Below are 17,450 nucleotides of genomic sequence, written 5' to 3'. Positions count from 1 at the left end.
GCCTGCCTACAGGAACCGCTCCAGTGTCCTGGCCAGTCTCCAGCCTTGTTCTCTCCACTGCTTAGAGCAGGCCTCGGCAACTGTAATCACTTACAGATGAGGTAACTGTCAAGTAGGTGATGCTGTGTCTTGACTTTGTTACTGTCCGCCTGCGAGGGGACTCCCATGGCCTGATTTCTCCGCCGTCCACAGCCTCGATGGCAGAGGTGCTGGTCATGACTAAAGATTGTGCTTCCTCATCAGTGCGTTTACTTCAGTTCCAAATAACTGGTAAATTCAACAGCTGCCACAGAGAGCCCTCAGTGCCAGCTACCTGTCTTTTTCTACCTCCAGTCTATCTCCAGTGGTGGATGGCATGTTGCAGTGTCCTGCAAGCCCCTGGCCCTGAGTTGATATTTGGGGGTTACACACCTCCCCTCTGTATCCTCATGCAGATCCACCACGCAGAGATGGTGAAAACCCTAAGGTCTGCAGCTCCTTGCCTGGTTCCTCCTGGCTCCCGTCCTGCAACTCTGCCCACAGACTTGTGACCCTGTGGTGGCCTATGTGACCCTACAGCCAGTATCTGAGCAGTCAGTGGAAGGCTGGGCCCAGATAGCAGCCTTCCTCTCAGCATGCGGCTGCCTCGCCTCTGCATTGTGTGCCAGCTGAGTGCCACCTAAAGCATGTTCTTCTGTGAAGCTGCCTTGTTCTCACTCGTAAAACCGTACCGTGTGAAAATGCGTACTAGCCTTTGTTGACTTAGAGATTGTGTGGATCTGTACCGTACAGTTAAGTGACTTGCTCCAGACCCCTGGTTTTAGAGCTGATGGCCAGTCTTTACACTGTTAGCCCACAGGGCCCTAATGCCCACGAGAGCCGGGAGTGCGGGCGGGCACAGAATCCTGAACTGTCAGCTTTTTCTAAAATTTGATTTGTAGTTCTCCAGCTTAACAACATCATGTCACAGTGTCAAAAAGGTTGGGCACACCTGGCTCTGCCCTTGGCCCAGGAAAGGATAAGCGGGAAGTGTGAATGGAAGGAACAGGCTTTGTAGATGGAGTCTGCTTTGTTTTCCCTTGGGGCACTGCCACTTCTGCTGCTGCCCGGCTTCTGTGAGGACGTTCCTTGATGGCGTCCGTCTGATGTACGGATTGTGTTTGATCTGCAGTGGCATCTCCTGCTTGCCTTTATGACCCTGTCTCTAACTTTGTTTTGAAAGAAGAGTCAGCAATATTAACAATGTAACAGTTCTAACAGCCTCTTTGGCTGTTCTGTGGCAGCCCTGATGTGAAGGCATCTAAGGGCCTTTGCTGCTCCCTGATTTCTTGTATGACTGCTTTGTTTCAGGGAGATAGGAGCAGAGGTGACAGCTGAAGAGATGGATGTGGCTAGCCAGCGTGTTTAGGGAAACCCCAGAGGGAATGTTAAATCCATCCCCCAGCCTGGCTGGCTGCCTTGTGGGCCAGCCCAGTCAGAGGTGCGCACCACCAACTTCTGAGACTTGTTGGTCCTCGTGGCTTTGAAAATGTAAACAAGTCACAGGATGTGCTTTGAATTTAGAGGTGACTTGTGTTGACTGATTATGTGTCGCCAGGCAGGGATGCCACGGGTTGAGTTTAACCTACATGGACCTCACTTGGGTCACTGGGAAATAAATTCAGGGGAAGCACAAAGGTGCAGGTCCTCCCTCCTCTGAGCCATAAAGTCAGAACTATGGCTTTGGCACAATGTATGGTGGCTCATACATCTAATTCTAGTTCTAAAATGGCCAAGACATTAGGATTGGCACAAGTACAAAGCTACCCTGAGCTACCCACTGAGTTTCAGACCTGTCTAGGCCGCAGAGTGAGACCCATCTCAGAAGCCTAACCCTCCCACCCAAAAAATTGTGGGTTAGTGACAGAGCTTGGCTGGCATCCACTGGGTTCTAGGCTCCACCCACAGCTCACACACATCCAAACGTGGGCTTTCAGGGGATTGTCTTCCCTTGTATTGAAGACATCACTGGCCTAGCATCCAGAAAGCTATCCCCACACTGCCAGAGCAAGCCATTGGTCCTGTGAGCAGAGGAGCGTCCCTGCTGAGATGGCCACCGAGGAATGCTGAGCGCTGCTCCCTGAAGAATAAACAGGATAGGATTGCTAACGTGCGGAGGCTCCTACGGAACCCACAACTGAAACCCAAAGAATGTTCAGAGAAGCCAGCTCCTAACAGACACTGAGAACAGACAGCGTCTTATCTCGGACTGCTTAGCTGGGATCCCCTTTCCAAATACCTCAGCAGTGCACATGGCAAAGGCTGGCTTCCCACCTGATAACAGCGCCCCGCCGCCACGCCACCACAGTCCAGGCTGGAGGGTGCTGTGAGGCTGTTTGTCCCCGTCCCATCGTCCTCTACATATCCCTTAACATGTAACCCCAAACGTGGCAAAGTTCCTTTTTTTTTATGAATTTATCTAAATATGAATCAAAACCTGCTTCTAATTCTTCACTCCACAATCTAGTCCAGAAAGATTAGCATAAAGGCAGATGATTGCAGATAGGCCGTTCAAGCTGAGACCCAGTGTCACCTTCTTTTACCCACAATGCAACCTGAACCTGCATCTAAGAACTCACTGAGAATGGAATCCCTCATTCCACACGCTGAGCTCCACCCTGTCTCTCCCCCCCACCCCACCCCACCCCCACACACACACACCGCCGAGCTCCAGAATGGCTGTGTTTGTAAGACGGTTTGCGTCCGTCCTCGGTGGTGAGACCCATGTGAAGTACAGCATCGCCTGTCCATACTGTGGCCCGTTGTCTGAGGCGAGGGTCTTCTCCCTGGTGTCGCGTAAGGCTCATCTGGGCCCCTGCCCCACATTTCACCCAGTGTTCAGGACCCTCTCCATGCTTTCTTCTTTAATCTTAGTGAATTACTGTATTTTGTGGGTCTGAGTATTTGCCCACCTGTGTGTCTGAGCACTGCCTGTATACCTGGTGCCCATGGAGGCTAGAAGAAGATATCAGATCCTTAGAACTGGAGTTGCACATGATTGTGAGCAACCACATGGATGGTGGGAACCGAACCTGGGTCCTCTGTGGGAGCATTCGGTGCTCTTAAGCCCTGAGCCATCTCCAGCCCTATATGTGACTCTGACTTGTTCACTAATAAGTTACATTCCTGTGTTTGTCATTTGCTCACTAAGCCCCGGGCTGTGCACTTAGGTACTAGGGAATTCATCAGTTGGGTGTGTGGGCGCCTGGGGTTCTTTCTAATCAGACCACACTCAACTTCCTGCAAGGCCCCCCTTCCACCCAAGCATCCGGCTCCTTCCTATGATAAACCCCCCTCAGAAGGCAAGGCCCACTGCAGTTGTTCTGGGCTCCCTCTGGGCTAGCTTGGAGCACACATGCTGCAGAAGATTCCGTGCTGTGTGCCTCCTCTACAGAGTTCTCCCCTGCAGCCTCTGCAGCCAGTGTGTGCCTGTGCTAGAGTACTGTCCTCTGCCTGCTCCACACCAGGCTCTCGCAGTGCCAGCCAGTCCCACTCTCTGCCCTGCAGTCACGGGGCCTACCCTTCCTTCTGCTCCAGGCACCCAGAGCACCCAGAAATGAGACATTCAAAACTGAAGACAAAGGAAAGCCTCCCCCCTTCCCTTGGGCCTCCGCTTGAGGGAAGGTCCCAGTGGGGACACTTTCTCAGGCTTCATCCACTGAGCCTCAAGTTCTGACTGAGAGAGGTAAAAAAAAAAAGTACACCGTGTACATGTCTGAAAATGTACATGTCATTACATATCTAATGTAATATTGAAAACTAGTATAATAAATGCATTTCCAAAAATGAAAGTAACATAAAAAAATAAAATAGTAGTAGCAGTGATTTTCTGGTCAGCATGGGAGTGCCAGCAATAATAGGTCCTTCGCTCTTCCCGAGAGCCGGAGACCCAGTGAGCAGAGCTGATGGGCTCTCTGTAGACACTCGAGTGCTGAAACCGTTTGTGAGCTGCAGGTGATCGGAGCTCCGAGACTTGCGCCTGCTAGCTTACTCCCAGAGAGCTCCACTTGGCTCCTGCACAGACAGCGACGTCCCCTCCCAGACATGCGCTGTAGCTGGGCCTTCAGAGCCATCCGATTATGGGTGTCATAACTTTAGCTCTGTGTAATTTTCTTTTTATTTATGTATGCTGTGGAAGTTTGAGCAGGAATGGGCCCCATGGGCTCCCGTGTTTCAATACTTGGTCCCCGAGTGGTGGTGTTTGGGAAGATTTAGGAAGTTTGGGCTTGCTAGAGGAGGTGTGTTCCTGGGTGGGCTTTGAAGTGTCAAGACTCATGTCCATCCCAGCATGCTCTCTGCCTTCTGCTTTCTGGGTGAGATGTGAGCTCTCACTCTCCTACTGCCATGTCTGCTCAGCCATCATGGACCCTAACCCTTTGGAAACCCAGTCCCTAGTAAACACTTCCTTTAATAAGCTGCCCAGGCTGCAGTCATGGGGTTTTATCACAGCAACAGAAAAGTAACTAAGGTTTATTAGACAGTATCTCTCTCTGTATAGCCCAGGATATCCTGGAACTTACTCAAACGTGTGACCTTTGTGCCTCACTCATCCAAGTGCCGAGACTACCAGGATTTGAGGCTAGCCTGGACAACACTGTGAGACCCCCATTGCTATTCCAAAAATAAAAGTAGAGGCTGGAGAGATGGCTCAGTGGTTAAGAGCACTGGCTGCTCTTCCAGAGGACCCGAGTGTGATTCCCACCCACATGGCAGCTCAGCACCATTTTTACCCACGGTCCCCAGGACTTGACACCCTCTTCTGGTCTCTGCAAGCATCGGGCACAGTGCGTGAATGGATACAATACACCATTACAAGTAAGATGAATGCGTGCTTTATGAAAGCTTCTGGGGGCAAAAACAGTAATCACGAGCTCACGAGCTGCAGAACCGCTCTCCTCCTCGCCCGCGGCTGCTCCGTGTCTGGCCTCTTTCTGCTGGTGGCCGCGTCCTGACACATTTGCAGCTCCTTCTGTCTCTCGTTTGCTCAGCCGGGAGTCAGATGGATTGATGGCATCAGCACCTCCACGTGTGTCGGCTCCCTGTTGTCCCATCTACACAGCCTGACCCCTCTGCTCCCGTGTGAGGCAGGACCAGCCCGAGTCCTCAAGCAGCTCCCTCCATCTCGCCATGCTCCGTCCGCTGGCGCCTGTGCCTCCTGCTGAGGTCCACGCAGGCCTGCACAGAGCAGCCTTCCTCTTTCCTCTGCAGCCCTGCCTGCAGAAGCCAGGTGTCCGTGGTTCAGTGACAGTCAGGCCGAGGAAGGGGGAAAAGGTAGGGCCAGATGGTCTCATGTAGCGGGTGATGGGAGGCTATAGAGCCCACATCCTGTAATGCAGCCACGAACTTCACAAGGAACTTCTTTGCTGTCCTGTGACAGGCTCGTGAGGCCACTTTTCCACTGTGTGAACGGGCTGCCCACCATAAACCAGCCCTAGGAACGGCTTGCTGGTCAGTCCACTGCGCCAGTCCCCACAGCTGCCAGGCAGTTTTGGCTGTCGTGGGCCCAGTGGCCACCATCTGCTTGTCTACCCCACTTACTATGTGCAGGAAACTCTTCAGTGCGCCGCGTGGCCGTTTGATTGTGAATAGCGTTAAGTTCCTGGAGCCTTGCCAGCTGCTGCTGGGTATCTGATGCTATCTGTAGAGACTTCAGGTGGGAGCTGGAAATCTCACTGAACTTCTGTGGTAATAAACTTATTACAGTTGGACCCTACATCTGCTCACTGACTTCCTGTGGGTTTTCTCTGGATCACATGACTGACAACAGACAGGCTGCATGTAGGCGCTGGGCGCGCCAGCTGTAACCAAGTCTCACTGCCACCTCAGACTTGTGCTTTGTCGCTGAGCTGAGCGTCCGGATGTCCCACTGTGGTAGGTTGATTTCACTGGAGCTGATAAAAAAAAATAGTTCTGGCCCACTTGAGAGTCTAAGGTTTCCTCTGGCTCCAAAATTTAAAACAACTGGATCGTTGTAAGTGGTTTTGGACGGAGACCAAACTTCAGACTTTGGAGATGGGTTTTCTCTAGTTTCAGAACCAAGCCACAGGTCGGGGATCTTGCAGAGAAGTGTAAAAGCCAGGGCTCCTACCTGGCAGTTCCCTTGTCCCTCTCCAGCACTCCTCAGGACACAGTAACCCAAAAGTCCCTGACAGGAGCCACAGCGGAGGCCTGAGAGGGCCCAGAGGAGCAGAGTACGGGAGGAGAGCGTGACGCACTGGGCTGACGTCAGAGCTGGGACTCACCCACAGCTGGCCTGCAGCTGCCACATAGCATCCCCCCCACCAGTGAGGACGCTGGACGCCCCTCAGCCACACAGGATGGCATTATTGTTCTTCATGGGCTTGCACAGGGAAGGATGCCTCTCTCTGGGTTGTTGATGTTATAGACATGACATTTCGTGGACTGCATCCCGATAAAATGTGTCCCTGGTGTCTTTAGCTCTAAACAAAGCCTTCTGTCTTTCCTTTCCTTGGCTCTTGAGCATTCTAAGACATCTTGGAGAAGCACGTGGTCTTAAGGATTTCTGTTCAAGGCTCTGTAGCTAACCAGACAGGCAGGTTGTGGTGGTGGGGACCAGCGCATGGAGAGCTGCTACCCGTGCCTCGGGCTGCCGAATGGCATTTTGAAAACTCAACCATTTTGCATGTTATCTGCTGTTCCAGAGTCCTCAGCCAACCAGGCTTACAAATAACACATTCCAGTAGACGGGATTTCACCTGTGCTTTCAGGTGACACACACACACATACACACACACAGCACTATGCTGTGGTCTTAGAGCCATGTGTGCTGTGTCCAGCAGGCTTTTCCTGGGCATGGCAATATGTTGACATTGCCGTGTTGTTCCATCTCTGCCTTCGACTTCCCGGTGACCTTGTGGAGCACACCAAGTGGACGATAGCTTACAAACGCTGTCTGTAAAATGATTAAATCTTCACCAGACAGCAGGCAGGGCCCAAACCCTGGAGGCCACTTAGCCATCAGTTCCCAGATCACGGAGCTACTTAACAACAGCTTAATACTGTCTTGGTCTTAAGACAGTTAGAAGAATTGCCCCTGAACATTACCAGTTGAATCCCAGGACAATGAGTGATTCAAGGAACATAGGTATCTGCTCTGTGTGTGTGTGTGTGTGTGTGTGTGTCTGTGTGTGTCTGTGTGTGTATCTGTGTGTGTGTGTCTGTGTGTGTGTCTGTGTGTGTGTCTGTGTGTGTGTGTCTGCGCACCTATTTGTGTGTTCCTGTGTCTGCATGTGTGTGTGTGTGTGCATGTGTGTGTCTCTGTGTGTAAGTCACTCCAGTTGATGTCACATCCCATCCCTTGGGCTGTTCCTGCAGGCTCCTCCCCTGATCTAGCCCCATCCGTCAGGTCCCATGAAGCTCAGAGAACTTGTTGCTTCCCACCCCAGCTCCATCTTGGATGTTGCTGGGGATGTCACATAATCTTATGAATACTTGTGTCATGGTCCAAATTTCACATACACGGTAGGAAATGCCCCTGTCACATCACTGTAACTGTAAACCTGCCTCAGGGTCACTCTCCCTTCCCACTGGCCAGCTTCTGAGGGAAGGCCAAGGTTGTTCTCCAGACCCATGTCCTCTCAGTGACTTTAGTGACTTTAGTGGCTTTGTTCCTTAGAAACGTCTGTGGCCTGAGCCCAGTGTAGGAGCCATTGCTCAACACTTCTCTGCAGGGAGGCCGGTACCCACCTCGGGGAGAAGCACGGAGAAACAGACTTGCATCCATCCCAGTATCCCTGGTCTCTTACTGGTCATTGTTCTGTCAGTAACAACAGCCAGCATTCTCTGGATGCCCGCTCGGTTAGACATTCCGCAAGGCCTTTCTGTCATCACATGGCTTACCTCATTAGACGCTCAGCTAGGAAGTTCAGACAGTTAAATGCAAAATCTCAGAGATTAGTGCCAAACTGTATTCTAAGAGCCTGGGGATGAGCGGGCTGAGACTTCCAGAGTCACAACTAATAAAGGCAGACTTTTCCTCGTAAACTCGGGTCTGGGCGCTCCTCAGCCACAGCTGTGCCTTTAGTCTTGTGTTTATATGTGTTGGGAAATGTCTGTAAAGGAAGAGGGGGGGGAAGAAGAAAAGAGACAAGAGGGGAAGCTCAAATGATGCCTTCTGAATGGTTTTTCTCGATGCTTCAGAGATTAAACAGGTATCTAAGAACATTGTAATATGCCTGTTAATGTAATCAAGGCAGCTAGAAACTGCCTTGCCGTAGTCTCAGAACTGCTAACGTAGCTTGAGTGGCCTTTGCTTTGTAGCTCTGGCTGGCCTGGAACTCACTATATAGACCAGGATGGTCTGAAACGCAGAGATCCCCTGCCTCTGCCTCTAGTGCTGGGGATTATTACTAAGTTATTAGGGAGGACTTGTCCTGCAATAACCATTGTTCACCTTGAATACTAACTTCATAATGAAGTCTACCCAGGTCCGCCATTGACAGCTCGTCCTCTGAGTGCTGTAGTTTTACATCCCCAGGGTAGACTCCCCGACAGTGAGACTACACAGTACGTGGGAGCTTTGGCTGGTTCTTGCTGAATAGTTTGCTCCAGATGAGACAGACAGTCCCCACCTTGTACCTTTGTAGAGGGCGAGATGGGTTCCAGTTTGTAACTGTTGGTGTGACAGGCCACCCAGGGATGCTGGCTGCTTTTTCCATTTCCACAGCCTCCAGACTTCAGGACTCTGTTTTCCTCACACCCTTCCGTCACATCCTTCCAGGACAGTCACAGGCATTTCCCAGTGCTGTGAGGGTGGGTGCCTTTGGTGACACTCAATAGCTTAGTAATAGCTCTTGCCTCCCTCTCGGCAGCTGAGCTGTGTGAGCAGTTCCAGACTCCTCAGACATAAGAAGTGGGCTCACAGAGGTCACCTCATGTTCCTTCAAGACCTTCTCAGGAAACCTTCCCCCACGTGCCACTGTATGGAGAAGAGGCCCCACCCCCTTGAGTCATTTGGTTTGGTTTGTTTTTAGACAAGGTCTCTCTTTGTAGCCCTGGCTGGCCGGCCTGAGAACCCACAAGAGATCTGCCTGCCTCTACCTCCTAAGTGCTAGAATTAGAGGCGTGTGCCACCACATGGTTTTTAATTCTGACAACAAAGGCCTGTGCTGCTTAATGGCTTCATTACCACACAGAAATTCAGGGCGTTGTAAGGAAAGCGTGCACCGAGTTCTGCCCGGAGCTAATCCTCAGTGGTGCCTCAGAGAACTGCAGCTCACCACAGGAGCAGAATGCCTAAAATCCAGAGGCTCCTTGCAAACCGACCTCACCCAGTCAGATGGGGCCACAGGCTCTGTGTCCTTGAGGTGGGCACAGAACCTGCTGACCCTGGGTGGCCCTTCTGTTAGGAGGGTGACTCGGCCTCACAGGCTGTTATGCAGTCTGGCCCAACGCGGTGCTGGGAGCACTCCCTGAATGGCGCGTGAGGACCACGGCTCAGTGGTGCTTCCGGCTGTGCCCTGTTACTACAGATCTAATTTTCCACAGATTGTCCCTGCAATGGTGGGTTCTTGTCCATACTCCCATGACACTGGGGTCAAACAGTGAGGAGCTGCTTTTCCTGCAGCACAGCATGCAGAACCAACTGCATATGACGTGCGCTAGTGTCCTCTTTAAGAACATTCTGGCTGGGCAGTGGTGAGTTCCAGGACAGCCAGGGCTATACAGAGAAACCCTGTCTCAAAAAACCCAAAAACAAAAAACAAAAAAAACAAAAAAAAAACATTCTGAATTTTCAAAATGTAACTCAGAGCTCCCCTAGCCACAAAATAATCTAACTCTGTTTAACTCTGTCCCTCTTAAATCATTCTGAAACCCTGGGGATCTGACTCATGGGTGTTTTCAGTCTGCATTATTCTGTCTCATACACACACACAAACATTGTATGTATATGTGTACATTTGTGTATGTGTGTATACATACACCTTGTCTGCCCAAACCTCCCTTTCCTACATCGAGGAATCTCCCAGGTATGGGGTTTTATTTCAGACTGAAGTTTCCACCTCCCTAGGAAACCACGGGTCTCAGTCTCCCACACTGGGATGGAGACTGAACAGGGCATTCTCTCCATGCTGACCCTTCTTCACACCCTTCCACCACTCCCAAGGCCTTAGTGTAGACTCCAGGGGTCTTTGGTGTCCCAGCTCCAGACCCCACCTACTAGTGTGGACCCTCCCTGCTGCCGTGTAGACCCCTCGGCATGGCTTGCCTGGGACTACGTTTGCTGTCCTTGGGGACATGCTTCCCACGACATCCACCACACCACCACAGCAGGCCCTGCAGCGTCTCACACACACGCGCGCACACGCGCACACACACACACACACATGCACACACACGCGTGCACGCCTTGGGTGGAATGTTCACTGCTGTCCCCACTGCTGCTTGCCCCTCCTTCCATGAGCGTGTCCTTCCTGTGCCAACAGGAACTGCTACACCCCTAGGCCCCAGCCCACTCAGGCCTCCTGGCACCAAGCAGCAGACACCAGAGTAAACAAATGTGCTCTGTGATAAGATTCAGGGAGATGATCTGTAGGGCTCTCCTGTCTGTCTGTGAGTCTAGGGCTTGCTCGATGCTTGGGGATTAGCTCGCTGACACAGTGAGCTTTGAACACCTCCTAGTACTCCAGGATGCAGCTCCAGCAAGCACTAGTCTCTGAGCCAGAGCACAGGAGAAGCAGTGGCAGTGGGTGGGTGTGGCCCGGGTGAGAGTGGATACCTTGTTACCTCTTCTTTCTGGCCTCCACCTTCAGCCTTCCACCTACAATCTATGACCCCGGGGTTGTCCTTGCTCTCCCGACACTGCCTGCAGCAGGGACTACCACATGGAACCTCCTTGGTGGGGGCCACGCAAAAGGCTGTCAGTAGACCCCAGCTTCTCCTCAGGCTGCGGGGAGAAGTTGCCTCTCTCAGGTAGATGACGAGGTCAGGAATAACATTAGAGCTAGAAGCTGCGTCCTGGTGCTGTGGTACAATGGTAAGTGCTCCCTCAGGCCACTACCTGCCTGCTCAGAAGCCATGGAGAATGCTGCAGGGCTCTAGGGGATGCACAGAACCAGCCCTGGGCTTCCCACAGCTCTGAGAGGAAGACCTCAGCCTCTCAGTCCCCAGGAGGCTAAGGCTGAGGGCAGACTCGGAGCCACATGTTTCCTAGCCACGGCCTGCCTCCCTCTTCAGTTCATGGTCAGGACTTTCTATAAATAAATAAATAAATAAATATCCCTCAAGTGTTAACAATTTATCACACAGCTGGATTAACAGGACCGCTGAAACAAGCACTTGCCCATACCCAACATCTGTATGTCTCAGAGAACTTTATACAGTCTGAAGAAGGCTAAGAATGTTTGAGGGACAATTCTCACCTCCAAAATAATCCACTTCCCAAGTCTCTCAAGTAGAGCCAGGCCTTGACCCTGAACAGGAGAGAGGAAATTTGCCTTGTCTGCCACCCAGCAGAGACCTGCCTCCATTTACCCCACCTCCTCTAGGTCCCTCCTCAGCAAACCAGCTAAGGTCACATCATCTTAGCTAGGGTTTCTATTGCTGTGATGAAACACCATGACCAAAGCAACTTAGAGAGCAAAGGGTTTGTTTCACTCACAGTTCCATACAACGGTTGACAGGAACTCAAAAAATAGCAGGAACCTGGAGGCAGGAGCTAGTGCAGAGGGCGAGGAGGGGTGCTGCTGCTTACTGGCTTGCTCCCCATGGCTTACTCAGCCTGCTTGCTTGCTTGCTTTTTCTTTTTCTTTTTTTTTTTTTTTTTTTTTTTTGGTGTTTTGGATTTGGTTTTTTCGAGACAGGGTATCTCTGTGTATCTGTGTAGCCCTGGCTGTCCTGGAACTCATCTATAGACCAGGCTGGCCTCAAACTCAGAAATCCGCCTGCCTCTGCCTCCCAGAGTGCTGGGATTAAAGGCGGGCGCCACCACCGCCCAGCTCAGCCTGCTTTCTTATAGAACCCAGGACCACCATCCCAGGGATGACCCCATCTGCAATGGTCTGCCCCTCCCTCCCCCATCAGTCACGAATTAAGAAAATGATCTACAGGCTTCTACAGCCTGGTCCTATGGAGACATTTTCTTAGATAAGGTTTCCTCCTCTCAGATGACTTTAGCTTATGTCAAGTTGACATAAAACCAGCCAGCACAGCAGGCGAGTTATATTCTCCCAGCCCAGAAGCCATTTGCCCGTCAGAATTTGTGAAAGGCCTGTACTCGGCCTGTGAGCACTTAGGGAAGGGACTTGCCGTACGCACTCCACTGCTTGTGCTTGTCCATAAAAAGTCATCTTGTTCTCATTGCAGAAGTTTCCAGAACTGAAATTCAAATATGTGGAGGAAGAGCAGCCTGAGGAGTTCTTCATCCCTTACGTCTGGTCTCTGGTCTACAACTCAGCAGTGGGCCTGTACTGGAACCCGCAGGACATCCAGCTGTTTGCCATGGACTCGGACTGAAGCCGCACACAGCCATGCCTACACACACACACACACACACACACACACACACACACACACACACGCACACACCCCGCCACCCCGCCCCGCCCAGCAGAAGCAGACTGCACGCCCAGTGTGTCTTCTGCCACAGAGGGTCACACAACGTGCTCCCCTCACACACTGTGACTGTTGGGGGACTCCCAGTTAGCAGTAGTTCGCTACGCTTTGATTGTACTGCAAGGGTGAGACAAAAATAAACGGGAAACATGCTGTTCAACTTGTGACTTATTTTTAAACTTTGAAAATCTAGAGCTGTCCCAAGACATTGGGACCTTATGCATACAACAGACACATCAACAGCACACACCATTTCCCCTTTTAAAAAAAAATTGGTTTTAGATTTCTTTTATTTATTTGTTTGTTTGTTTGTTTGTTTGTTTGTTTAATGTGAGTACATCACTGTCTTCAGACACACCAGAAGAGGGCATCAGATCCTGTTACATACCATTAGGAGCCACCATGTGGTTGCTGGGAATTGAACTCAGGACCTTTGGAAGAACAGTCAGTGCTCTTAACCACTGAGCCATCTCTCCAGCCCATAGATTTATTTTTATTCTGTGTGTACAAGGTTTTGCCTCTATGTGTATGTGTGCACCATGTGCAGGCCTGGTGCCCACAGAAGTCAGAAGAGGGTGTCAGACAGGAAGTGGAGTTACAGACGTGGTTAGCTGCCCTGTGGGTTCTGGGAACGGAACCCAGTTCCTCCAGAAGAGCAGCAGGTGCCTGTAACCGCCTTGCCGGTTCTGCAGCCCTGCCTTGCCCTCAAGGCATGTTCTCACACTGTAGCTCTTGATGAGCTGAAACTCACCAAGGAGCCTAGGCTGGCCTCGAACTCACAGCAATCCTGTCTCAGCCTCCTCTGAGTGCAGTGATTACAGGTTCGAGCCACCACACCCAGCCTACACATATTTTTTTCTATTTCTCAAATATTGAAAATGTTTGTTTTAGTCACACATCTTCTCTTATGTGTCTGTGTGCATGAATGTGTGCATGTGTGTATATATGTGTATGTGTGTGCGTGCATATGCCAGTGTGGATATAATATATACATGTGTGGGTTTGCATGCCTCTTGGCAGCACAAAATTTCATAAACACTCTACCTGCCAACATGACACAGACCTTGCCCAAAGAGATTAAACAGTTTTTTTTGTTGTTGTTTTTTGTTTTGGAGGGTTGACCTCTGGAACTGTAACAGGAATTCTTCTGGAGTCAAGCAAAATTAAGTATCTACTCCATATTACACAGTGAGGAAAGCTTAATCTAGAAAGCAGCCTTTTTCCTTCAACCAAGTCAACGGGATAAACAAGAGGAGAGCCGCTTAGTAAGCCAGTATCTCATGTGGGATGGAAATGCCTTTCTCTCCTTGTTTCTGACTGAAAAGTGTTCTGGGGCCACGAATCTGGTCCCACACACCCAAGGCTGTGCTGAGCGGAGCGTCAGGCGCCAAGGTTCCATGGCTGTGCATTTCAAGATGCAGTATGTCAGTCTCTGTTCACCCTGTAGGTCTCCTAGGGGCAGCCTTTCTGTCTGTCCTCATCTCCCCCCCCCCATCCCCGGCTGAGGGCCGCCATCACGGTTTGTACCACATGCATGCCCCATGGGTGGTTCCCCAGGTGAGCCAGACTGAGCCTTCTTTCCCTGGTTTTCAGGGAGTCAGGCAGTTCCTTATTGTTTTCTGGAGTAGATGAGACTAGAGCCTTTCTCTGGTGTGGTGGGTGCAGGCCCAGGGCAGCCATCCTCCTGCCTCCAGATACGAGTTCCCAGGAATGGCTAGGACTCTCGCGGTACAACTCACTTGTGACCACAGATGCAGGGCTTTTCCCCCCCCGGCACTGATTTGTCAGTTGGCTCTGAGAGCAAGGCAGCTTGAGGTGGAATGGCCTGGTCAGCCTTTCAGGCAAAACGGCGATGTGGATTTCCTACCCAGGGAAATGATTGACAGCTTTCGTTTGTTTTCAGTGTGTTCTAATTTGCTTCTTTTTCCTGTAGGCAAAACAAAACAAAAAATTGTGTCATGTGAAACAGCATCTTCTTTGGTAATCTAGGGACTAAGCAGGTGTGGGACAGCAGCTACAGGACTGGTAGTTTCTATAACAGGAATTACAGTCCCCCAGCCCATGGCTGTGATAGGGCACAGTGCCTACAAAGACTCTACCCCAGCCCCCTGGCTTCAGGTGCCCTGTGCACTCGCCCAAGTGCTTCCTCCTACTGACCCACGCTCCTAGCTCATGGGCTTGGAGCTCCCTCGGGGCACCACCCACCTGGTGCTCCACTAGACGGAGGTTCCCAGCTGTGCCATGGCCTACCTCAGTTCTGCAATCACTGGCTAGTTCTCTCTCTCTCTCTCTCTCTCTCTCTCTCTCTCTCTCTCTCTTGGATTTTTCAAGACAGGGTTTCTCTGTGTAGCCCCCCTAGCTGTCCTAGAACTTACTCTGTAGACCAGGCTGGCCTCAAAAAGGTATCAGGGGCTGAAGAAATGGCTTAGTCGTTAAAAGCCATAAAAAGTACTGCTCTTGCAAAGGACCAGGGTTCAGTTCCCTGCACCTACAATCGTCTGCTACTCAGTTGCAGGATCCAACATCCTCTTCTGACCTCTGTGATGCACATACACACACAGAAGACACTCAGTCACACAAAAAAATAATAAAATTGTGTGTGTGTGTGTGTGTTTATGAAATGAAATCACACAAGATTATCCTGTTCTTTTTTTTTTTTTTTTTTTTTTTTTTTTTTTGGTTTTTCAAGACAGGGTTTCTCTGTATAACCCTGGCAGTCCTGGAACTCACTCTGTAGACCAGGCTGGTCTCGAACTCAGAAATCCACCTGCCTCTGCCTCCCAAGTACTGGGATTACAGACGTGCACCACCACGCCCGGCTTATCCTGTGTTCTTGAAAAGGTAAAAATTGACCTCTGTTTTTACATATGATGGAAATAACCATCTGGTTTTTCCAGAGATAAGCAGTGATTGCAGCCAGCACGGTTGTGCACATCCTTAATCCCAGTACCCAGGAGACAAAGGCAAACGGATCTCTGTTAGTTCAAGACTGGACAGGGCCACGTGGTGAGACACTGTTACTGCACACCACACAGAGTTCCAGGAAAGCCAGGGACCAGGGCTGCACAAAATGACCCTGTCTCAAAATAGCAAAGAATGAAAACACACACACACACACACACACATCCCAAAGCAAGGAAGACTCACCAGCATTTCATCTCCCAGCACCGGACCTGAGGTTACATCACCTAAGTACTCAGAAACAAGATTCAGGTCAGTAACCAGCCTGTCAGTAACTGTGCACCGCCATCCTTGGAATTCCCGACACTGGCCATGTGTGAGACAGGAACTGAGGCTGAAGAACTGGCTCCTGCTGAAGAGCCCTTGTTGCTGACCCAGGTTCAGGTTCCATCATCTATGTGACGGTTCACAACCGGCTGTAACTCTTGCACGTGGAGATCCAATACTCTCTTCTGACCACACGTGTCGCATATACATACACGAAGACAAAACACACAAAGCAAAATGTTTAAAAATGGAACCAGTGAGCATGAAGTGCTAAAGGAATGACATGTCCCTGTGTCCCCGGGCAGGTGGCATGTCACTGTCCTGTTGGCTCTGAGATGGCTCCGGGCGCTTTTTGTAACTATTTGGTAAGATTTTTAAGTTACTGGACACATGGTTTGGTTTTCCTGCACTTGCACTGCTATTTCTGGACTAACCTCATGGATTAGCCGGATTGCTCAAGCACCTGAGTGAGGCTGCGTGAGGACCAAAGAACCCAGGCACCTGTACCCCCAGCTACCAAGCCCAAAAGGAAACAACCATAACCTAGACTTAAGTTCTTCCTACTCACCACAACCAGAAGGAACTCAGTCTCCAGAGACCAGACCAAGTGAATCACGGGAATTACAAACCAGAAACACCCAGAAGAGATCCAAGTACATCAGTCACAGGTCATAGCTGTGATCACTGCGTCCAAACCACAGATTCCCTCAACCTGAGAGATGGCTCCGCGGTTATGTTTACTGCTCTTGCAGAGGGCTCACGTGCCCAGCACCCTCACTGGGCTGCTTACAGCAGCCTATAACTCTAGCTCCAGGGGATCTGTCTCTCTCTCTTGTCTCTGTGGCTATAGCCCCACAAGGTGTGCATAAACTCTCTCTCTCTCTCTCTCTCTCTCTCTCTCTCACACACACACACACACACACACACACACACACACATATACCATAAATTTAAAAAACAAAACATTTTTAAAACCCAGATGTAGCCAGGCAGTGGTGGCACACGCCTTTAATCCCAGCACTTGGGAGGCAGAGGCAGGTGGATTTCTGAGTTCAAGGCCAGCCTGGTCTGCAGAATGAGTTCCAGGATAGCTATGGCTGTACAGAGAAACCCTGTCTCAAAATAAATAAATATATAAATAAATAAATACTAACAGAGACCAGGCAATAGTGATCGCTTGCCTAGAGCTCATGAGAGGCAGTCACTACCACCATAGAAAACCAGTTATGGATGACAAGAGCCTATAATTCTGCACTCAGGAGGTTAAGATCAGAGGAGCAGAAGTTCAAAGCCATCCTCAGGAAAGTAGCAGGTCCACCATGAGTCACATGAGATCCTGCCTCCCCAAATTTAAATTAAAAACAAAAACAAACAAAAAAAACTAATGAAGAAAATCGCGTGGGTGCAGCTAAAACTGTATTCAGAAATGTGTGTTGCTAAATGCTTATCAAAGAAGAGCAAAGGTTAAACATCAGTTATTAAAGCAGCTGCCCTCGCTGTGAGTTCAAGGCCAGCCTGGTCTCCATAGTAAATAAATTCTAGGACACCCAAACTACATAGTGAGACCCAGTGGGGGGGGGGGGGGGAGGGAGGGAGGAAGGATGGAAAGGAAGAGAAAGGAAAGGAAAAGA

The 17,450-nt window shown here is 50.5% G+C and overlaps 1 protein-coding gene across 3 annotated transcripts in view; it reads left to right on the top strand.

Moving 5' to 3' along the window:
- Positions 1–12,751, top strand: part of Dym (dymeclin) — a 262,686-nt gene extending 249,935 nt beyond the window's left edge. For all 3 annotated transcript variants that reach the window (XM_052155709.1, XM_052155710.1, XM_052155711.1), the window contains one exon: positions 12,343–12,751. In XM_052155709.1, the coding sequence (XP_052011669.1) occupies positions 12,343–12,492 (150 nt within the window). In that variant the 3' untranslated portion in view covers positions 12,493–12,751. The remainder of the gene's footprint in view (positions 1–12,342) is intronic.
- Positions 12,752–17,450: the final 4,699 nt, after the last annotated feature.

The sequence above is a fragment of the Apodemus sylvaticus genome, chromosome 13 (genome assembly GCF_947179515.1).
Source record: "Apodemus sylvaticus chromosome 13, mApoSyl1.1, whole genome shotgun sequence".
Taxonomy (NCBI): domain Eukaryota; kingdom Metazoa; phylum Chordata; class Mammalia; order Rodentia; family Muridae; genus Apodemus; species Apodemus sylvaticus.
The sequence above is the reverse complement of the archived record's forward strand: the minus strand, read 5'-3'. Positions and strand labels throughout refer to the sequence as shown.